The sequence below is a fragment of the Myotis nattereri genome, assembly GCF_964212035.1.
Source record: "Myotis nattereri genome assembly, chromosome: 2".
Taxonomy (NCBI): domain Eukaryota; kingdom Metazoa; phylum Chordata; class Mammalia; order Chiroptera; family Vespertilionidae; genus Myotis; species Myotis nattereri.
This window is the reverse complement of record NC_138076.1, coordinates 95,581,517-95,606,202: the sequence shown is the minus strand read 5'-3', so window position 1 is coordinate 95,606,202 and position 24,686 is coordinate 95,581,517. Positions and strand designations below refer to the sequence as shown.

At 44.4% G+C, this 24,686-nt stretch overlaps 1 protein-coding gene across 2 annotated transcripts in view; it reads right to left on the bottom strand.

Annotated features, from left to right (window-relative positions):
• MIPEP (mitochondrial intermediate peptidase) overlaps positions 1-24,686 on the bottom strand; it is a 239,174-nt gene that overhangs the window by 90,529 nt on the left and 123,959 nt on the right. For both annotated transcript variants that reach the window (XM_081083024.1, XM_081083025.1), the window contains 2 exons: positions 10,145-10,219; positions 6,131-6,250 (listed from right to left, as the gene is read on the bottom strand). In XM_081083024.1, the coding sequence (XP_080939150.1) occupies positions 6,131-6,250; positions 10,145-10,219 (195 nt within the window). The remainder of the gene's footprint in view (positions 1-6,130; positions 6,251-10,144; positions 10,220-24,686) is intronic.

Below are 24,686 nucleotides of genomic sequence, written 5' to 3'. Positions count from 1 at the left end.
TGGGCCTGATAGGGCCCGAGGGCCAGATGTTCCCCATCCCTGATGTAAAATAATTAAGTAAAGACTTCCATGTGCTCAGGACTTCCTTATTATATGCACATTCCTGTTTTCAATTTGAGGTGGGTAAAGGACAAACAAAGGTCTTATAGGCATCAAGACTTACTCAAAGAACAGACGTGTGAGACACACAGCTCTAACACCAATATTCACAAGTCTACAAAATGACTTTAAAACACTGAAATACAACAGCATCATTAACCAATCTTAAAAACTGTAGTCTACCAGCAGAGTAGTTGTTCATGTTTTGAGCTTTAAAAATACTTATTAGGACAGAATTTGAGGATCATAAGGCCAGAGAAATGTTTCATTCCAAACTTTCTTAGATATACATGATTGTTTCTCAACAGGTTCAGAGGTGAGTCACAATGTAAAAATTATAAATCTGGAGTACTATAAAAATAAAAATACAGCTGGCCAGAGTGGCTCAGCAGTTGAGCAACAAGCTATGAGCCAGGAAGTCATGGTTCAATTCCCAGTCATGGCACATACCTGGGTTGTGGGCTTAATGCCCAGTGGGGAGTGTGCAAGAGGCAGCCAATAAATAATACTCTCTCATCATTTGTATTTCTATCCTTTTCCCCTCTCCCTTCCTCTCTGAAATAAATAAAAATATATTTTAAAGATATACAGCATTTTCTACTCTCTGAATTAAAAATGAGGGAATGAACAATCATTTAGAAATAATCTGAGAATATTCATTATACGCTAAACAGAAGTGGTAACAATGGAAGACTAGCCTGTTGGCATATTGCAAAATCACCCTCTATTTACAACTGAGCAGGAGCTTTTGGATTTCTAGCATCAAACTACTGTTAGATGAAATAGCAAATAAAAGTAGATATTAAACTTGTCTATACAATATATTATACAGAGTGACCTAGGAGTCACAAAATATTAATAAATTGCTGACATAATAATGCTATTCATTTAAAAATAAGCATCCATTATTTTATATAGAATATTGATAGAGATGCCCCCATTCAACAGTAATATAATCTACACTAATCTACACTAATAAAAGAGAAAAATGGTAATTGGCGTACGACGATACCCTTTTCATTGGCTAATCAGGGCTATATGCAAATTAACTGTCAACTATGATTGGCAGTTAACTGCCAACAAGATGGCGGCTAATTTGCATATGTAGGCACAATGCAGGGAGGCGAAAGGGAAAGCAGGAAGAAGCCCCCTGCCACTGACAGTGATCGGAAACCCAGGGGGGAGCTAAGAGCTGGGGGGCAGGGCAAAGGCGGCCCTGGGGCCATGATCGGAGAATCAGGCACCTTTTCCGCCCTGGCCAGTGATAGCAGGAAGTAGGGGTGGAGCCAGCGATGGGAGCTGGACACGGTCGAAGCTGGCAGTCCCGGGAGCTAGGGGTCCCTTGCCTGGGCCTAAAGCGGAGCCCACGATCACAGGGCCGCTGCAGCTGCGGGTCCCCGCTGCCTGGGCCGGATGCCTAGGCGAGAGGCGTTAGGCCTGGGCAGGGGCGGAGCCTGCAACCGCGGGGAGCTGGGGGTCCCCTGCCCAGGCCTGACACCTCTGCCAGAGGCCTCAGGCCTGGTCAAGGGGCCGATCCGGTGATTGGTGATCGGAGGGTGATGAGGCCTGGGCAGGGGGCGGAGCCGGGGATTGGGGGGATATGATGGTCCCCTTGCCCAGGCCTGAAGACTGGGTCAGAGGCGTCAGGCTTGGGCGGGGGGTGGAGCAAGCGATCAGAGGGAGATGGGGGTCCCCTGCCCAGGCATGATTCCTGGGCCAGAGGCCTCAGGCCTGGGCGGGGGCCAGAGCCAGTGATCGGGGGGAGATGGGGGTCCCCTGTCCAAGCCTGACACCTCTGGCGGAGGCGTCAGGCCTGGGCAAGGGGCCGATCAGGTGATCAGAGGGTGATGGGGGTCTATGCCTCTGGCCGAGGCATCAGGCCTGGGCAAGGGGCAGAACCAGCAATCGGAGGGGTCTGGGGGTCCCTGCCCAGGCCTGATGCCTGGGCCAGAGGCATCAGGCCTGGGCTGGGGGCAGAACCAGTGATGGGGGGAAATAAGGGTCCCCTGCCCAGGCCTGACGCCTCTGTCAGAGGCGTCAGGCCTGGGCAAGGGGCCGATCCTGCGATTGGAGGGTGATGGGGGTCAACGCCTGAGGGCTCCCAGTATGTGAGAGGGGGCAGGCTGGGCTGAGGGACACTACACACACACACACACACACACACACACACACAGTGCACGAATTTTGTGCACCGCCCCCTAGTTACAGAATAATATACTTGCAGAGTATTCCAAAATATGCCCTATTGATGAAGACTCCCAAAGTTATTAAGTTTGGGAACAGAGCACTAGAAATTCATGTTCACTAGCACATTGCAGATTTTGAGAAGTCCTGCAGTAAAAAACCCACTTAACATAATTTAAACCAGTGTTTCTCAAACATAATTAACAGGGCACTTTATTCCCAAGATGAGTTATTAACACACTTAAAGAAATGCTAATACATACACGTATGTAATCACCATCTCTAAAAGTTTAGAGCACATTCCGTCCATATAATATGTACAGATTCTATAAACATTCTGAATCCTTTGTAGGTTGCTGTTTAAGTTATAATTTCCTTTTCTAACTGTTTAATTTGAGGGGAAAAAGTGATTCACTTGAGAGAGCAATTTCTGGAGATAAGTTTATAGGAGGAAAACTGTCACTCTTTTGGTCTGTATGGGAAGAGACACTAGTCACACTCTATTCAATACTCTTGTTAAAAACCTTGCAGTCATTTTGATCCTTACTTCTCACTCATTACCCCAGTCCACTACCTGGCCTTACTGACTGTACCTTTCTACACTGTTCTCCAGCCCATTTCAATCTTTCCTTCCCCAATGCCACTGTTCTAGTTGAAGACACCATTAGTGTTTGCCAGGGAAATTAAGTAACTTTCCAAGTGGTTTCCCTAAATCCATTATTTATCCCATACATTGCAACCAAAATAGCCTATTAACATTTAGGAATGTTTTCTACATACCAAGAATACATCTATACTAATACAGCAAAAAGAATGGCAAAATTATCAAGAAATAAAATATTTCTAAGACATGTGTGATCCTATTCCTTATTCCCAGAGGTAAGCACTATCTGAATTTTATGAGTATTCTCTCCCCTCCTCCACCCCCACTCCACCCTCCCCTCCTTTCCCCTTTCTTCTCCTTTCCTCCTTTCTTTCTTTGTTAATTTTCACATGGGGATATTTTTTCCATTCATTTTTAGAGAATGGAAAGGAGGGAAGGAGGGAAGGAGAGGGATAGGGACAGAGGGAGAGAGAGAAATATCAATGTGAGAGAAACACATTGATTGATTGCCTCCCACATGTGCCCCAACTGGGGCTGGGGATGGAACCTGCAACCCAGTTACATGCCCTTGACTGGAAATGGGATCCACCACCTTTGGGTGCACGGGGCGAGGCTCTAACCACTGAGCTCACTGTCCAGGGCTTTCCATACTATTTTCCATAGTGGCTGCACTAATTTACAACCCTACTAACAATGTCTGAGGGTTCCTTTTCCTCCACATCCTCACCAGCACTTATTTTTTGATTTATTAATGAGTCATTCTGACATGTGTGAGGTGATATTTCATTGTGGTTTTAATGTGCATTTCCCTGATGACTAGTGATGCTGAGCACTTTTTTATATGTCTGATGGTCATCTGTATATCCTCTTTAGCGAAATGTCTATTCAGGTCCTCTGCCCATTTTTAACTGGATTATTTGTTGTTGTTTTCTTGTGTATGAATTCCTTGTATATTTTGGATACTATCTCCTCATCAGATGTATTGCTTGCAAATGTCTTGTCCCATTTAGTAGACTGTCTTTTCATTTTGTTGGTTTTTTGCTGTGCAAACACTTATTAGTTTGACACAGTCCCATTTGTTTATTTTCACTTTTGTTGCCCTTGCCCAAGAAGACATATCAAAAGATATCGCCAAGAACAATGTTAAAGTGTTTACTGCTTTTTTCTTCTAAGAGTTTTATGGTTTCAGGTCTCACATTTAAGATTTAATCCATTTTGAGCTTATTTTTGTATATGGTGTAAGAAAGTGATCCAATTTCATTTTTTTTGCATATATCTATTGTTTCCTCAAAAATCACTTATTGAAGAGAATATCTTTGCCCCATTGTATAGCCTTGTCTCCTTTGTCATGCATTAATTGACCACAGAATTTATTTCTGGGCTCTCAATTCTATTCCATTGATCTATATATCTGTTTTTATGCCAGTACCATGCTGTTTTGATTATTATAGCTTTGTAGTATACTCTGAAATCAGGGAGCATGACTGATAGCTTCCACTTCATTCTTATTCAAGATTTTGCTGGCTATTGAAGTTTTTTGTGGTTTCATATATATTTTAGGATTAGTTGTTTTAATTCTGAGAAGAATGTCTTTGATATTTTAATAAGGATTACACTAAATCTGTAGATTGCTTTAGGTAATAAGGACATTTTAACAATTTTAATCCTTCTAATCAAAACAGCAAGGTATATCCTTCCATTTATTTGTATCTTCTTCAATTTATTTTTAAGTGTCTTACAATTTTCACATTACAAGTCTTTCTCACCTTTTCGGTTAAATTTATTCCTAGGTATTGTATGTTTTCTGGGGCAATTATAAATAGAATTATTTTCTTAATTTCTCCTTCTGATTGTTCATTATTGGTATATAGAAACATAATATATTTCTGTAACCTACAACTTTACTGAATTCATTTATTAGTTCTAATAGAGTTTTGGTGGGGTTCTTAGGGTTTTCTATCTATAGTATCATGTCATCTGTAAATAATGAGAGTTGTACTTCTTCCTTTCCAATCTGGATGCCTTTTAATTCTTTTCCTTCTTTGACTGCTATGGCTAGGATTTCTAATACCATGTTGAATAGAAGTGGTGAGAGTGGGCATCATTGTCTCGTTCTGAATCTTAGAGGCAAAGCTTTCAACTCTTCACCATTGAGTATGATATTAGCTGTGGGTTTCCCATATATAACATTAACTTGTTGAGATATGTTACTCCTATACATATTTTGTTGAGATTATTTTTATAAAAGAATGTTGGATTTCGTTAAATGCTTTTTTCTGAATCTATTGAGATGATCATATGGTTTTCCCTTTATTTTGTTAATGTGGTATATCGCATTATTGATTTATAAATGTTGAACCATCCTTGTATCCCTGGGATGAATTCCACCACATTATGGTGTATAATCCATTTAATGTATTGTTAAATCTGATTTGTTAATATTTGGTTGAGAATTTTTGTATTTATGTTCATCAAGGATATTGGCCTGTAAATTTTTTTTTAATTTTTGTCATTTCTTTGTCTGGCTTTGGTATCAAGGTAACACTGACTTTGTATAATGAGTTCATAAGGGTTTCTTCCTTTTCAATAGTTTGATATAGTTTAAGAAAAGGCATTAGTTCTTTTTTGAATGTTTGGTAGAATTCACCTGAGAAGTTACCTAGTTCTGGATTTTAATTTGTTGGAAGTTTCTGATTACCGCTTCAATTTTATTACTAGTAATCAGTCTGTTTAGATTTTCTATTCCTAACCAGTTCAGTCTTGGAAGGTTATATACTTCTAGAAATTTATATATTTCTTCTAGACTGTCAAATTTGTACCTCTATGGAATCAGTTTTAACTCCCTTATTTATGATTGCCTTTGCATGTACCTGGGTTGCAGGCTTGATAGCTAGCCCTAGCTGGGGCAAGTGTGGGAGACAGCCAATCAATGTGTCTCTTTCACATCAATGTTTCTCTCTCTCTGTCTCTCCCTCTCCCTTCTACTCTCTGTAAAAATCAATGGAGAAATATCCTTGGGCGAGGGTTAACAACAAAAAAAGTTTAAAAAAATTAAAAAAATATGTATGGCTGGAGACATTAAGCCAAGCAATTTCTAGCATTTGCCCCATGTGAAACTTTGATATAAATATAAGGATTCCAAGTTATAGGAGGGGGAAGGTGATCACAAACCTATGAACTACTGATGGATACACTAGCAGAACCACTCAACGGGACACAAAAGGATCAAAATGCTAGACTCACAGTGTTTGGAACGTATGGTAAGCCATAAAATTTCTCCTGTGTTTCCTTGAGAATGTCTGTGGTTGACCGCCTCAGGGGATGCTTCCCATGGTAAATTTGATCCAAAATGGCATAAAAGACCTAGACAGATGAAAACATTTATTTAGTTTGGGTAGCCCTTCTTATACCTAAGATGTGTTTGACCAAAGATGTTATATGCATTCCAGAAAAATAATTTTAAATCACAGTCTAAAACATTCACAAATATAGATGTATATGGCTTGAGATATATTTTGCTCATTATTTAACACTATGTCAATGATGAAAAGGAAAACTCTCAACCTTTCACAATTAAAGATATTAAAGAATTTTGAATCTTATCTGTAAGGTACTCTTTAAAATATAATGTAGCAACTTAAATTTGTGAACTAAAATTTTGCCTTTCTTTGTATTGGCAATAAATATGGTTAGAAATATGAAAAATAAAGTTATGACTGTGACTCCAGAACCTAACAAATACTGTTTGTTTTATTCCTGGAATCCCATATATCTTAAGTGAGAAAAATGAAATGGTCAGAATCCTAGTTTTGTAAGGAGAGGTAAGAGAAGATAAATAGGTGGGGTGAGGTGGAGAAAACAATAACAATCTAGTGTCTGGTGAAGACAGATATTATAAAGAATTCTGGTACAGCTGTTGGAGAATCTGGATCTAGAGCCAAGTCAGTCCCCACATCTGGTGCCAGGAGGTGCAAAAGCAGCAGCTGCTGTGCAGGAACAATTCTGGCTTAAGGAGGTGACCAGAAGAAAGGGATCATTCACCTCAAAATAGAAGATATAGGCCATTGAAACATAATAGGAGAATAAAGCATTAGAAAAAGTTTGAATGTGAAATCTGCTGCTTATAAAGTTCTGAAAACTAAATTTTGCATAAAATCTATAGTAATGATAAATTTTTTTGACTTGACTGTTAGCATTTTTAATAAGTAGAAAATGCTTTATTTTGAAAAAAATTCTGTTATGCAATTATGTTTCTGATATGTATCTTTCTGACTCAAAAACAGAATTTGCAGAGAATGTGCAGCTGTTGATTTGAAAGAAGTGAGGATTAGTTTGGATAAAAGAAAAATTTAAATGACTTGTAGCTTCTGGCTTCATCTAGATATAGAATTATGGTTCTAAATTATAAAGTCAAGTTTAAACATTCCCTAGAAAAATATAGAGATTTTCTAAATATAAATATTGCTTTACTCAAACTGGTAATCTAAACATATAGCTAAATATAGCTCTTTCAATTCTATATTCTATAATAAGTAACAATGCATAAAGATAAACAGGAGCCAAAATTACCCATACAAGTCTTGTCTATATTCTAACTGGATAAATTATTAGGAATTAAAGCTTTTAAACTCTAACCTCAACTGAGGTGTTGATTTTTTTGGTGTGTGTGTGTGTGTGTGTGTGTGTGTGTTTTGCCACAATCCTATAAACAAATAGGAATTCAAGAGTTTCATTGTTTCAATTTTACCTTTCACAAATGAAAGGCATAATCATGGAAGATTTTTTTAAATTATAAAAACAGAGCAAAATAAATTAAATGCATGTATTTCATGCTCATTTGCAGATAAACTAAACAATTCTAAAGTGATGAGCCAATTTGCTCACCAAGGGAATCATGCATGCTTTGGATCAAGATTCTCAGAGCTACAGAAAATTAAGAGCCTATTTGTAAAACAATGCACTGCAAAAAATAAAAAAATTACAATTTTAATACCCCTCTAGAAATCTGAAATAATCCATTTCCTTTCCACCTTTGTTTTTCTCCACTGTACAAAGAGACTATTGTATAATATGAAAACTGATTCCTGCGGCTCCTCTGGTAACAGGTTCTCTCTCTCTGTCTCTCTCTCTCCCCTCCTCCTTCTCCCTTTCCAGCTTTCCCATTCTCTCCCAATCAAGGGGTTATTCTTTCTAGAAGGTGGGAGGAGTGAAAAGTTGGTTTTCCATTTTAAAAGAATATCATTGGAACAACTGTTCAAAATAAGAGCCATGACAAAAGGTTTTAACCTAGGACTTGTACTATAATTATCAGCAAATCAAAAGACTTTTTCAAAGTACTAGTAATTCTAATTTTAAAAAATAATTCAGAAATTCATTTTTAATTATATTGATACTAGAGGCCCGATGCACGAAGATTCATGCAACAATAGGTGTTCCTTCCCCTGGCTGCCGGCACCGGCTTCCCTCTGGCACCTGGGACCCGGCCTTCACTCTGGTCACTGCCTTCCACCTTCGCTCCAGCCACTTGGCCTTTGCTCAGGCCACCGCACTCCTGTAGCTCCCTCCACCCCCCGCACCCCCCCTCATAGCAGGCATCCTGCCTAGCCCAGGTTGCTCTGCGCCTGCACACACGTGCTGCCCAGAGGCCTGGAGCGGCCAGGACGGGGTGGAATGCCTGCGTCGTCGCCATGGCAACGATGCAAGCATCCTGGCCTGGCCGCTGCCATCTTTGTCACAGAGTGATGGTTAATTTGCATATTGTGTCTTTATTAGATAGGATAGATACTAAATAATGTAAATCAAATGCAAATTTACTGTTTTGTCTACAGTAGGTATTTTCTTTACTGAAATATGTATTTTAAGGTACAAAAAAACAAAGCTCATTACTTACTTTTTAGGGACTGAATTTTACAAAACTATAAAACAATTAAGGAGTGGCTACACTTTTAAATAGGTAACTAGATCATTATAAAGTAAATATTTTGAGATGCTTGAGATGAAAGATGAGTGTTTAGGTTATGTTTATATAACTCCCAAGATCTGATGATGAGTAAGAATTCCACAAGCAATCTCAGTAATTACAAATAACTTAAACATCTGGTATCGTATAGACCTGACATCCTATATAATAAAACCCTAACATGCAAATTGACCGAACAGTCGAAGACTGGTCAGGGCAGCTCCTGTGTTGAGCGTTTGCCCCTCAAGAGGGAGGTGACTGGTGGCGGCGATTGGGGGGGGTGGGGCCGTGAGCGGGCAGCGCCAGGCCACCAGCCAAGGCGGGTGACAGCAGGCGGGTCCCTCCTCCCCCGAATGCCCTGTCTGCCGGTCGCCCCACCGATTGGCCCTGATCACTGGCCAGGCCTAGGGACCCTACCCTATATATTGGGAAAAGTCTCTTAGATTTAAAAAGTAAGAGGCAAGGCTACTCTAACACTGAAAAAACAGGATGATGCAGCAATGACATGCATGGACTCTGCTTGCACATTTTGTGGTCAGCTCTGATTCTGACACTTATATGTGACAAAGTGTGACAATGCCAATTACTTAACTTCTCTGTGCTTCAGTTTTTCCACCCATAAGAATGGAAAAATAGTACTACTGCCTTTGTACTATTTTTTATAATCAGGGCAAAAAAAAATGTAGCTGCCCATACAACAGCAAGATGCCTTTCACCTGTATAAAAAGTATGGTCACTGGTGCATGCAGCATCAGACATCACCCGAGAGTACAAGCTGGGCTAAGGGACACCCCCCGCCCCTTTTCCGGTGCATGAATTTCGTGCACTGGGCCTCTAGTCTTTTTATAAAAAAAGATGACTCATAAAGTCTTTTTAGTCTTTATCTGGAAACCTGGAAAGTAGGTTTTGAATGTTATCGAAATAAAGTCATTACTCTTCATTAGACTTCATATCTAAAAACACATTTTTTTAAAGCAAAGTGAATAACAATATATAAATTTGTTGCTAAAATGTATGATTTAGAAGAAATCATGTAACTTTTCCAAGTTTTGATTTTCCAGACTGAATATAGAAAATAACCATATTTAACATCTACTTCATTAAGACAGTGAGGATTGAATTAGTCAATTTGGTTAAGTTCTTTGAACTCAGATGAAAGATGTTTTAGAAGCATAATTATTATAATAAATGTGTAGCACTGGAAATAATTTAAAGTTATATATTTATTTTGAATAATTACTCTGGAAAACTTCAGAACAATTTAAAGAGTTAAGACATGAACAAAGGTACATACATACCTGAAGTTGCATATCAGCTGCAGCACAAACCTTTTTAGATTCACAAAGACGAGACACCATATTTTTGGGCATTGACTTGAAAAACAAAAGAATATATATGTGAGTAAATTGCTTAATAAGGTATTGAACTTTGCTACTTAAGAGGTGGTAAAGTTTAAAAGTTAATACTTTTTCTGCTCCTTTGTAACAATGAATAAAATCCCATTCAAGTGCTCTGTTGACTTGTAAGTGAATAGAATAAATGGTTATAGAAATAAAAGATTAAAATGTCAACAAATAAATTCTAATTCCTAGTGCCAATAAATTCTATTGGAGCTGAACTGATATGCTAACAACTACCCATGATACTGAATTGTATATTCTTTTATTTTCCCACCTGAAAGAACTGCAGAGCTCATGTAGTCAGTGTAATGTACCTGTATGATGCATGCTTCCTCTCTGAGACTAATCAGGCCTAATCCCATAACATCACATCTCTGAGAAATAAACTAGTAATGGAGTTAAAGGAGTACTTTAGGCCATCTTAATATACTTTAAAATCATTTATACTGATATTTATTCAGAAAGGTACTACTTTATAGAATTCTACTTATAATCTACTTTAATCTAAAAGCCCCTCTAAAGAGAAGTCCATTATATAAAAGACCTATGGCAGGTCACCCAGCACTCAAATGATATAAATAAGGCACCAATGAATGATAATGTGAGCTGTAAGGGGAATTAAGCTTTCCCCCTCTCTCTCCCCCACAGAACAGTGGCTGGCACACAGCAGATAATAAAGATGATTATTTAAGAATAATCATTAAAAAATGTCTTCTTAAATAAAAGATTAAGTAGTAAATGACGAAGGCTTGGGTCTCTTCTTGTTTGTAATAAAAGCAAACCAGGCAGAAAAGGCAATTTAAAGAGTTAAGACAGGGACTGAAGGAAGTTGCATAGTGTTAAGTTCTGATACAGGTAAAAGGACTGGGACTTTTTGACACTGGGACACCTACTCTGTATAAAACAAAATTTCCTCAAACAGGATTTTAAAAAGTAAAGAAAGACTTTGTTAAGTCATATACAGTATATCAAAACAGCTTGTATCAAAATGTTCAGGTTTCTTTAAACCTTCCTTTATATTATACCTTAAGTTGACAGGATTCATATTATACTTTAACTTTTCATAAGTAGCATTCTATAAAGTAGTAGCTTCACATACCTTTAATAGCTTCATTTTCATAAAAACATATATGCGGAAAGACAGCATTTTGTCTCATTTCTCCAACAATGAAAACTACTGTGGCCACACAGTGTATTAGGCACAGGGAACAGGAAACGGTGAACTGATGTGGTGCCTGGACCCACAAGATTTACAGGCTTGCATTAGCCACGTAAGTACAGTTTTAAAAAGTTACAAGTGTAATGGGTGCCAAGAAGAGAAAGCAGAATAGGTCAGTATGAATGCCATAATTTAGAAAAGCTTACCAAGAGGAAATAATGCATAAGTGAGATTTGCAAAATGAACAGGTGTTTACTTGACAAGGAAAGGATAGGTGGCAGGGAGAAGGGAGTAATCCTCATAGAAGAAACAGCACATACAAAGAAGAGGGCCAATGACAGGAGGTAAAAGAATGCCATGGGCAGGAAAGCGGGATTCCAGTCAGGCTGGAAGAGGCAGGCAGGAGCCAGGGCCTGAAGTCTGGATGTCCAACCAAGCAGGGACACTGGTTTTACCCTCAGACTCTATCTCTGTGGTAAGCCACTGGGGCGTTTTAAGTAAAGAGGTCACATGGTCAGATGTGTGTTTTAAAAAGATTCCTTTAGCTACAGTGTAGACATTAAATAGGAAGAATGAAGGAGTGGATTAGGACAAACCAGTTCGAGGCTACAGTTTGCAGAAGGGTGAGGGATGGTGCAGAGAGACTGAGGGCAGTAGCTGCAGTGGGAGGAAGGGGAAGGGAGAAGTTTTTAAGGTTGGGAAAAAATTAAGCAGGCTTAAGAAATGCTGATGGTAAGGATCCATAGAGGAGACAAAAACTAGAGATGGAGAAAAGAGACAATAAGAGCATAAGATTCCTGAGAAGGCAGGAAGGGAAACTGATCAGATGTAGGGGAGAGGAGGTTCAGGGCTGGGCATTCCTGCTAAATATGAGCTCTCAGGGAGGTCAAGAAGATTTTGTTGTGAGGGAGTTGAATTCAGAGGGTTATGGAGGTTAGAGAAAGTTGCAGAAAGGACCCATGGAGAGTGATCCACTGAGAAGTGGAGAATCACCATTCTATGGGAGAGCTGATGATTCTCATCTGGCCTGGAGTCAGGCAGAACTGAGTTGCCTCCCTGAAGCACAGATGACAAAGGTGAGGGAGTGGAAGATGGATGAGGAGGAAATTCCTCAGAAGAGGGAGAAGGAGACAATCTGAAGGCCAATGGCAAGGTGCCCTGTGGAAGTGGGGGCAGAGAAATAAGCAGCCAAAGGGCCCTACAGTGGTGGTCAAGCATCTTTGAAAGGTTCACTATTTCTATGCTGAAGATAATGATGTGGAAATGCCAAGTATTGGATCTAAGAGCCAAGCTCAACATACCCCTTTCCATTAGGAAGTAGCTTGTGTATTTAGAGGATAATATCTCAGAGATTCGAACCCATATAGGAAAGACCAACATTAAAGGAACAAATTTAATAGGGCTTAATTCTTTCCTTGTCAGGTTTATAATAAAACAAAAGATGTAAAGAAAAAGAGCTTATAAGAACAATAAAAACTGAAAACAGTTCATAAAAAATTATTGAAAAGGAAATGTGCTACTGCAGTTATTTAAAACTAGGGGCCCAGTGCCTGAATTTGTGCACCTTGAAAGGAACTGTGGGCTGCGAGGCTGTGGTAGGCACAGGGGTGGGTCTCGGCCCATCCTCCGTGCCCAGACCCAGTCCCTCCTGCTGTGGCCCCGGTCCCCTGTCTGCTGGCAGCCCCGCTCCTGCAGCCCCCACTCGCACCCACTGATGGCGCAGAGCGATTGGGGCTGGCGCCAGCAGCGGGTATGAGCGGGACCAGTGCCACGATCACCCCTGAGGAGCAGGGGGAGGTAGAGAAGCCTTCAGGGGCGATCAGGGCTGGCAGCCACTGCTTGTACCTGCTGTTGGTGCTGAGTGATTGGGACCGGCACCGGACACTGGCAGCGGCTACAAGCGGTGGCTCCAGTGCTGGCTGTGGGTGCGAGCGGGGCTGACGCCGGCAGCAGGTGCAAGCACTGGGTGGGACCGTGGTGCGCAGGAGCAAAGAATTTTCAGTAACCATCAGAGGCTCACCCCGATGACAGCGACCGGCGCCCTGCCTTGGTCTGGCAACCCTGCTCACCTGCTCCACCATCCCGCCATGGCTGACACCCACCAAGTTCCATGCAAGACCCCTGGTGATCAGTGCATGTCATAGCGACCGGTTGTTCCGCCATTCGGTCTATTAGCATATTAGCCTTTTATTATATAGGATGTGAATGCTGGGGGAAATGAGTACCATTGCTGGCTAAGGTTACATGGGACCTCTGTATAATTTTTTTGCAACTTCCTGAGAACCTATATTTATTTCAAAATAAAAAGTACCGAAAAGCCTCCCCAAATTATGTATTCAAAGCCTCCTATACCAGTGATGGCGAACCTATGACACTTATGACACCTCTGACACGCGAACTCATTTTTTTGGTTGATTTTTCTTTGTTAAATGGCATGTAAATATATAAAATAAATATCAAAAATATAAGTCTTTGTTTTACTATGGTTGCAAATATCAAAAAATTTCTATATGTGACACGGCACCAGAGTTAAGTTAGGGTTTTTCAAAATGCTGACACGCCGAGCTCAAAAGGTTCGCCATCACTGTCCTATACTGTACTGAACAAAGTATGTATATCAACACTACAAGGAAACATAAGTAGAGGGCAAGTACAATCCTAATAGAATAGTTTATTTATTTATTTATTTTTTAAACCATCACGTGAGCATATGTTTTTATTGATTTGAAGAGAGAGGGAGAGAAACATCGAAAGGTTGCCTCCTGTATGCAACCAGGGTTTGAACCCAAAACGTAGGTATGTGCTTTGACCAGGAACCGAACCAACAACCTTTTGGTGTATGGGATGATGCTCCTACCATATGAGACCCGGCCAGGGCCCTTGTCAAATAGTTTAGAATCATTAACCCATCAAATCACAAATTAAATAATACATTTATTTTAAGTTTGCTGTAAATGGGAAAATAGATATTCTTTTTCTTTTTTAATCAAGTTTGATTTAGTTAACTGGACTTGAGAAATGCATTTCAGACTGAAGACAAAATGGCGGCGGTATAGATGGACCTGTCCTGAGCAGATAGGGTGAACAGCTGAAACCAGTAACATCCAACCCGACTTGGCAGAGGACAATCAGCTGGGAGACAGTTTGCAGCCGGGAAAGGCGGAGGACTCCCAGAGAAAGGTAAAGTCAAGGCTCTGGGAAGATAATCGGTCAGAACTCTGAGCCCTGGAAAGGGGTATGTTGAGGTTCAGAGGGAATCCACAGGGCACGGGCTTGGGCCGCGCCCCGTCCCAAGACGGGCCCAGTGGAAAAAAAGGTACACAGAACTGCTGGTCAGCAGGGGATTCTAGATCTGGGTCCATAGTCAGGAAAGGCTGAAGAGTGCCAGCAGGAGAGGAGGGCGTAGAGGAGCAGCCTCTCTGGCCTCTGTGTCTTGTGCCTTTCTTCATAGAGCCGAGTTCATAGGACCTTTCGGACACAGACACTTACCCGTGGCTGGAGTGTGGAAGAAGGTGCGGGATTGTGGAATCTGGGGAGAGAGGGGGATCCAGGAGTAGTGGAAGCAAGTGTGGGGCTGAGTCATGCCTGAGCCTGGCAGCCATTTTGCTCTGAAGAGATAACCCTCTCCCCTCCAGTATCCAGGCAACTAATACAGCCACACCCAGATCCCACCCTGATTGGTAAAAGGATTAAAAAACAAAAACCTAAATAGTCCCCCAGAGCACAAAGGGGCTGGACTAGAGACTTTCAGTTTCATCAATCGGATCCTGAGCAACACTACAATACAGAAGACTGGGATCTTAAGCCAGCCAAAGGAACACTTCACTTTTTCATTTTTATTTCTCTTTTATTACTTTGTTATCTTTATTTCTTTTTTGTTTTCTTGTTTTTGTTTGTTGCTTTATTTTCTATTTCTTTTCACATTATTTTCCCATCACTCTATTTTATTTGCTATTTTTATACCATTTTGGAAATCAAATTTTTTGTAAATTTATTATTTTTTTCCCTTTCTCTTTCCTCTTATCCACCCATCCCCTTTCTACTTCCTCTATACTGAACTGAGATCCTCCCCATATTCATCCAACTCTTAACCTAATCTTCTATATATAAGCTCAGCATCTACAGATTCTGCCCCGACCCTCTTCGCTGGGGGTCTGGTGTTTGTATTTTTTTTTATTTTTATTTTTTCTTTAATTTTATTATTATTATTATTATTATTATTATTATTATTATTTGTTTGTTAGTTAGTTTGTTTTGTTTGTTTGTTTATGTACTGGTTCTGTGGTGTTTTCCCCATATATATATAATCTCCTTTTCTTCCTTCTTTTTTATCTTTTTCACTCTCTTCGATATCATTTATGCTCTCTTTTCTCGCCCCTAATTCTCTTTTCTCAGGTGGGCACTTATAGTAGGGTTATTGTTGTCATGAGTACATTCGTGCTTTGGTCCCTTTGTGTTGTGTCTTGACGAGGTGAATTTTATCCTGTCTGGGCAGGTGCTAGAGAGTGAGCCTTATAACCAGACACCTGGACAGGAAACTCCATCCACAAATGGGTCAATAACACCCCAGACCCAACTACAGAGACAGGAAGAACGTGGCAGTGAGGGAGAGAGCGTGAGTCAGTGAGGGGCCAAAAGAGGAGTGTGTGGTCATGTGGGATGTGTGTGTGTGTATGTGAGTGAGGCACAGATAGATCCCACAGGGCCTTCGGGTCAGGCTAAACGGGCTCGCCTAACTAGGCAGCCTCTGCTACCATGTAAGCAGTTCCAGGAGGCCAACTCGTCCCCAGAAGCCTAGAATTTTTAAGGGGAGAGCTGCTGTAACTGGGAGCCAGGCCTTACCTCCACCCAGGGTGCCCTCAGATAACACCTGGGACTCTACAGACACCCCTGCCAGGGACCTGCTACTTCGGCTGTGATCCCAAGGTCAATGAGTCTACAGCCACCCTGAGCGCAGGCTCCTGAGAGTTCTGAAGCATGCTCCCCTCTTACCGACCCAACGCCTTAGCCCGGGGCACTGCAACCATGCAAGCAGCAGACATGTGAGCAGCCCAATCTGGTCCAAGGAGCAGCAGCCCCAAAAGCAGCCTGCCCCAGGCCTAAAAGCAAAAACCTCACGTGGCCTGCCCCTCTCCAAGGAGCAGCAGCTGTCAGCTGTGTGAGTGGCCCACTCCCTCGTCTGAGGAGCAGCAACCATGTGAGTAGCCTGCCCCATCTGAGGAGCAGCAGCCCCATGAGCAGCCTGCGCACGATTGAGGAGCAGCAGCCCCACGCAGCCCGTCCCCATCCGAGGAGAAGCAGTTGTGCAGCCCACACCCTCCTCCTGTCTGAGGAGCAGTAGGTGTGCGAGAAACATGCCCCCATCCAAGGAGCAGCAGCTGCATGAGCAGCCTGCCCCCGTACGAGGAGCAGCAATGGTGTGAGCAGCCCATACCAATATGAGGAATAGCATCACCGCAAGCAGCCCGCTCCCATTCAAGGAGCAGTAGCTGCCCAAACAGCCTCCCCAAGTCCGAGGAGCAGCAGCCACACGAAGCCTGCACCTGTCCAATGAACAGCAGCTGGGTGAGCGGCCTGCCCCCATTTGAGGAGCAGCAGACACATGTGCAGCTTGCTCCCACCCGAATAGAAGCAGCCACGCAAGCAGCTCATCCCCTGTCCGAGGAGCAGCAGCCAGGCAAGCAGAGAGCCCCTGTACGAGGAGCAGCAGCCGCACGTGCAGCTCACTCTGTCCCAAGGAGCTGCAGTCGCCCGAGTAGCTCGCCCCTGTCCGAGGAGTAGCAGCCACACGAACAGATAGACCGACCACATATGAGGAGCAGCAGCCCTGAACAACCCACACTGGTCCAAGGAGCAGCAGCCACACACAGTCTGCACCTGAATGATGAGCAGCAGCTGGGTGAGCATCCCGCCCTCATGTAAGGAGCGGCAGCTGCACGTGCAGCTCACTCCCACCCGAGGAGAAGCACCCACATAAGCAGCCTACCCCCCATCTGAGGAGCAACAACTGCACGAGCAGCCCACATCCGTACGAGGAGCAGTAGCCCTGTAAGCAACCTGCCCCTGTCCAAAGAACAGCAGCCTCACAAGCAGCATGCCCCATCTGAGAAACAGCAGCAGCGTGCAGCCAGCCCCGATCCAAGGAACAGCAGCCACGTGAGCAGTAGCCATGTGAACAGCCCACTCCTGTCCAAGGAGCAGCAGCTGCGGTCAGCCCACCCAACCTGAAGAGTAGCAGTCTAGTGATCAGCCCACCCCTTTCCAAGGAACAGCAGCTATGAGAGCAGCCTCACCTACCAACCAGAGGAGACACCACTGCTGCAAACAGCACCCAACAGAGGAGCCGCTGCCAACTGAGAAGCAACGACTACTGTGACCACTTGAGCAACTGCAGCCCAAGGAACCACTGTCACCCAAGCAGCAGCCCCTGCATGACTCGACATCTAGATCAGTGGGTGAGACTAAAAATGGGTAGACAAAGAAACCCCCAAAGGAAAGAAAAGGAGAACTCACCAGAAAAGCAGCTAAGTGAAACAGAGTCATGCAATATGTCAGAAAAAAGAATCCAGAATAAGGGTCCTAGAGTGCGTAAACCAGACGGAGGAAAAAATCAACAACGTATGTAAGAATCAAGAAGAAATGGATGAAAAAATCAACAACTTATGTAAGAACCAAGAAGAAATGACGGGTGATATAGCTGCAATAAAAAACACAATGGAAAGTTTCAAAAGTAGGCTAGGAGAAACGGAGGACCGAATTAGCGAATTAGAAGACAGGGAAGTAAAACAAACCCAAACTGAACTGCAACTGGAAAAAAAAAAATTAAAAGACAAAAGGAGAGCCTAAGGGAGCTATGGGAAAACATGAAATGAAACAACATACGAATAATAGGGGTGCCCGAACAACAGGAAGAGAAACAAGGATTAGAAAACCTATTTGAAGAAATAATGTCAGAAAACGTCCCTGCTGTAGGGAAGAAAAAAGTCACACAAACACAGTGAGTCCCAAACAAAGTGAAACCGAAAAGACCCACACCAGACACATCATAATTATCATGGCAAATGTTCAGGACAGAGAGAATCTTAAAGGCTGCAAGAGAGAGACGGAAAGTTACATACAAGGGATCTCCCATTAGATTATCAAATGATTTCTCAACAGAAACACATCAGGCCAGAAAAGAATGGATGGAAATTTACAAAGTCATGCAAAGCAAGGGACTGAATACAAGAATACTCTATCCAGCAAGGCTACTATACAAAGTTGAAGGGGAAATAAGAAGCTTCACAGACAAAAAAAGGCTAAAGGAGTTTATCACCACCAAGCCAGCAATGCAAAAAATGCTAAAGGGACTGGTGTAAAAAGAAGAAATAAAAAGCTAAGGAAGAAAACAGGCACAAAAATAAACATGACTACAAACAAGTACATTTCAATGATAACTTTAAACGTAAATGGACTAAATGCTCCAATCAAAAGACATCGAGTGGCTGAATGGATAAAAAAATATGACCCATACATTTGCTGTCTATAAGAGACCCACCTCAGAAGAAGGGACTCACACAGACTGAAAGTGAGGGGATGGAAAAATATCTTTCAGGCAAATGGAAATGAAAAAAAAGCTGGGGTAGCATTACATATACCGGACAAAAAAAGACCTCAAAGTAAAGGCCATAACAAGAGATAAAGAAGGCCACTTCATAATACTAAAGGAATCGATACAACAAGAGGATATAACCCTGATAAACATATATGCACCCAATGTAGGAGCACCCAAATACATAAAAAAAAAACTCCTGGAAGATATCAAGGGAGAGATCGATAACAATACAATCACAGTAGGGGACTTTGATCCACCACTGACATCACTGGATTAATCCTCTAGATAAAAAATCAGCAAAGAAACAGCAATTCTAAATGACGCACTAGATCAGATGGACTGTCTTAAACCAACACCTCCCTGAATCTGAAACTTCCATTATTATGTTTCACTGGAGTGTAGATGAAAGAGGTTTTACTGTCTGACAAAAGTATGTTTGAATCCTAACTATGCCACTTATCAGCAGAGTGGCATAATGTGGCAATTTATTGAACTTCTCTTAGCCACATTTCCCTCATTTGCAAAATGTCACTATTATCTTTTCACTTAATTAGATGGGAATTGAACAAGATAATATATTTTAAAAACATATTATGTCAGGTTTAATGCAGTGTAGATGCTGAATAAATGATAGCTATTTACCATTACATTTGTCTAATGTAATGCCATAATCACTGACTTTGACAAACTTTATTTACATTTTATTATTTTATCTACATATTTTTTAAATATGGTGTTTCAGGTTTATAGATACTTAGGAGACAGGAATTATAACTAACCAGTTCTCCCTCTATAGCACCTAACAATCAAGTTCTTAATAAGAAAATGTACTTTCAAGGTTTACTATTTATATCTCTTTTCATTTGTAAAATAGCCAGATATGCTCAACAAAACACATGTGCCTTTTCAAATTACCCAGCCTTTCTAAGGATACTTTCTTCAATAGATTATTTTAAGGTTTTTAGAAGAACAATGAAATCAGCTAAAGTGTTAGTAGTCTGCCATATTCCAATATCTGCTGCCAAATTTGGTCATTAACTATGTATTGAAAATATTTTACTCTGACTTTATGTAGAACTAGAGGCCCGGAGCATGAAAATTCGTGTACCCAGAGGGGTCCCTCAGCCCAGCCTGTGCTCTCTTGCAGTCCGGGAGCCCTCAGGGAATATCCAACTGATGGCTTAGGCCGTCAGTCGGAGTCTGGCCTCCCTCTGCAGGAGGTAACTGGCGGGCCGATCAGGGGACAGCACAGGTGGCAAGTGGCCGGCCACACCCTCCCACTGCACCACCGCTGCCGGTAGCCTCCCTCTGCAGGAGGCAACCCTGGCGGGCATATCTGGGGACAGCAAGCGGCTGGCCTTGCCCTGAATCGCACTGCTGCAGTTGCTGGTGGCCTCCCTCTGCAGGAGGCGACCCCAGTGGGCCTATCTGGGGACGGCGAGTGGCCAGCCCCGCCCTGAATTGCCCCACTGCTGCTGCTGCCCTTGGCCTCCCTCTGTAGGAGGCGACCCCGGCGGGCTTATCTGGGGATGGCAAATGGCCTGCCCCACCCTGAATTGCCCCACTGCTGCTGCTGCCCTTGGCGTCCCTCTGTAGGAGGCGACCGGGTGGGCGATCAGAGGATGGCACCAACCCCCATCGCTCCACCGCTGGTTGCCACCACGCCCCCTCACCGCATCACCGCCCCATCCCCTCTGCCTGCTGGCACGTGCCTTGGCTGGACTGACACACCTGCTCACCAGCCCCAACCCCTGCCGATCAGTCGTTCAGCTGTTTGGTCGATTTGCATATTATGCTTTTATTATATAGGATGGGTTACCAAACAATGAGTCAGTTCTTCATCTGCAGGGTCCAATTCATATTTAGGAAAGAGTTGTGAACTTGTTTCCTCAGCTATGTCAAGTGTACTCATGAGCCCCTCAAAGGAATTCTTCTTTATATATTACTAGAGGCCTGGTGCACAAAAATTTGTGCACTCGCGGCGGGAGGGGGGGGGGGGGATATCCCTAAGCCTGGCCTGTGCCCTCTTGCAGTCTGGGACCCCTTGGGGGATGTCCACCTGCTGGCTTAGGCCCGCTCCCCAAGGGATTGGGCCTAAGATGGCAATCAGACATCCCTCTGGCAGCCCAGCAGCCCTCGGGGGAAGTCCACTTGCCGGCAGGGAGCAGGCCTAAGCTGTAGTCGGACATTCTTAGCGCTGCTGAGGAGGCAGGAGAGGCTCCCACCACCACCACCGCTCTACTGGCAGCCATCAGCCTGACTTGTGGCTGAGCAGAGCTTCTCCCATGTGAGAGTGCACTGACCACCAGGGGGCAGCTCCTGCATTGAGCATCTGCCTCCTGGTGGTCAGTGTGTGTCATAGTGACCAGTCATTCCCAGTCCTTCTGCTGTTAGGGTCAGTTTCCATAATACCCGTTTACTATATAGGATAGAGGACTGGTGCACAGGTGGTGGCCAGCTGGTTTGCCCTGAAGGGTGTCCCGGATCAGGGTGGGGGTCCTGCTTGGGTGCCTGGCCAGCCTGGATGAGGGGATGATGGCTGTTTGCAGCTGGTCACATCCCCTTCAGGGTGGGGGTCCCCACTGGGGTGCCTGGCCAGCCTGGATGATGGGCTGATGGCTGTTTGCAGCTGGTCACACCCCCTTCAGGGTGGGTGTCCCCACTGGGGTGCCTGGCCAGTCTGGGTGAGGGGCTGAGGGCTGTTTTCAGGCTGGTGGGCGACTGAAGCTCCCAGCCTCTCCTTTTTTCTTTTTTTTTTATTCTGGGATTAATTTACCTTCTATAGCTGTCACTGGAGCTGAGAGGAGGCTACAGCTCTGAGGCCGTTGCCAGCTGAAAGCAGGTACCTGGGTTTGTTTAGATTCTATAATTGAAACTCTGTTGCCATCACTAGCCGCTCTAAGCTCTGAGGCCGCGCTGGCTGAAAGCAGGTTTCTGGGGTTTGTTTAGGTCCTATAATTGCAACATTGTTTCATCCGGAGCTCAGAGCTGAGCTGTGGCAGTCGGGGAACATTGACTTCCTCCATCACTGCAGTAAGCAAGCCTCATGTTCATGTTTGCTTCAGCTCCCTGGCTACCAGCCGCCATCTTGGCTGGCAGTTAATTTGCATATCTCGCTGATTAGCCAATGGGAAGGGTAGCGAAGTTATGGTTAATTACCATGTTTATTATTAGATAGGATACTAGTGGCCCGGTGCACATTGAAAGGAAATTAATTAGAAGAAATAACATGATATAACAAAGACATGATATAAAAACCTTGATAAAAACAATGACTGATAAATTGATGAAACTTATTTGAAAACAGGTTCAGTTAGGAATATTCTTACTCTGTCTAGATTGGCGCCAGCGAGAGATTTATATGTATCGCACATGTGTGAGTCAACATTTATTTTTAAACTAGTGATGTGGTGCACAGATTCATGTACATTGTAAGGAAATTAATTAGAAGGTGGCCGGCTGGGCGAGCCTGGGCAGGATGGTCTCTACCCAGCTGGCCACACCAGGGATGGCACCGTGGCTCAAAGAGTGTCTGCGGAGTGAGCGGGGTCCCTCCAGCAAGTGGGGTCCCTTGGCCTGGCCTGTGGGGATTGGGCCAAAACCAGCTCTCTGACATCCCCCGAAGGGTCCCAAAGTGCGAGAGGACACTCTGCAAAGTTGCTGTCATACAAGATGTGAAACACAAATGCAAGTGTGCAGTAAACTAGATTTGGGGCCGACAGTACACCAGCAACAACATAACCCATGGCTGAAGGTGGAATTGTGCGGCCCTGTGAGGAATCGGGCTCCCTCCTCTCTGGTTTCTGAGAGCATGATCTGTCTTAAAACAACACCTCCTGAATCTGAAACTTCCATTATTATGTTTCACTGGAGTGTAGATGAAAGAGGTTTTGTTGTCTGACAAAAGTAAGTTTGAATCCTAACTATGCCACTTATCAGCAGAGTGGCATGTGGCAATTTACTGAACTCTGGTGCGTCACCCGAGAACCTCCGCTGCCAAGTCACTGCAGCTCAGCAGCTCCTGCGATGAGCACATGCCCCATGGTGGCCAGTGCGTGTCATAGCAACCAGTGGGACGGACACTTAGCATATTAGCTATATATATATATATATATACTAGAGGCCCGGTGCACGAAATTCGTGCATAGGTGGTCCCCTCAGCCCAGCCTGCACCCTCTCTAATCTAGGACCCCTCGGAGGATGTCCGACTGTCTGGGGATCAGGCCTAAACCAGCAGTCCACATCTCTCTCACAATCCGGGACCATTTGCTCCTAACTGCTCACCTGCCTGCCAGCCTCATCGCCCGTAACTGCCCTCCCTGGCGGCCTGGTCACCTCTAACTGCCCCTCCTGCCCCTGCCGGCCTGATTACCCCTAACCACCCTCTGTCTGCTGGCCTAATCATCCCTAACCCCCCCTGCCAGCCTGGTCAACTCTCACTGCCCCCCTTTCTGGCCTGGTCACCCATAACTGTGCCCTGTGCTGGCCTGGTCGCCCCCAACTGCCCTCCCCACCAGCCCGGTTGCCCTTAACTGGCCCTCCTGCCACTAGCCTGGTCGCCCCCAACTACCCCCCCCTTGCTGGCCTGGTTTCCCCTCACTGCCCCCCTGCCGGCCTGGGTGCCCCACACAGCCTGCTGTTCGGTCATTGTGTGAGGGCATCCCGACCAATTTGCATATTACCATTTTATTAGTATAGACTAGTGACCTGGTGCACAAAAATTTGTGCACTCGGCAGGGAGGGGGAGTCCCTCAGCCCGGTCTGTGCCCTCTCGCAGTCTGGGACCCATCGGTCCCAGATAACGACCTACTGGCTTAGGCCTGCTCCCAGGTGGCAGAGGGCAGGCCCAATCCCTAGGTGCAGCCCCTGGTAGGGCTCAGAGCAGGGCCAATTGGGCAGTTGGGGCGCCGCCCCCTGTCATGCACAGAGCAGGGAGGATCGGGAGGTTGCGATGCCACACTCAGTCACGCTCAGGGTAAGGCCGATTGGGGGGTTGGGGCACCGCCCCCTGTCACACTCAAGGCAGGGTCAATGGGGAGGTTGCGGCGCAACCCTGTCACGCACAGAGCAGGGCCAATCAGGGGGTTGGAGCGCTGCCCCCTGTCACTCACAGAGCAGGGCCCATCAGATGGGTTGGGGCTCCGTACCCTGTCACACACAGAGCAGGGCCCATCAGGGGGTTGGGGCACTGCCACTGTCACACTCAGGGCAGGGCCGATGGGGAGGTTATGGCTCTACCCCGTCACACACAGAGCAGGACCCGTGGGGGGTTGGTGGTTGGGGCGCCGCACCGTCACACACAGAGCAGGGCCCGTGGGGGGGGGGGGCTTGGGGCGCCACACCCTATCACACACAGAGCCGCAGGGCGATCAGGGGGTTGGGGAGCTCCCCCCTATCAGGCACAGAGCAGGGCTGATCAGGGAGTTGGGGCACCTTCCCCTGTCACGAACATAGCAGGGCGGATAGGGAGGTTGTGTCCCCATCCCCTGTCACACACAGAGCCTCAGGGCGATCAGGAGGTTTGGGCGCTACCCCCTGTCACACTGATCCTGGTGCCAGGAGGCCTCTCATCTCCGCTGATCCTGGTGCTGGGAGGCATATTACCCTTTTACTATATAGGATAGAGGCCTGCACGGGTGGGGGCCGGCTGGTTTGCTCTGAAGGGTGTCCTGGATCAGGGCTGGGGT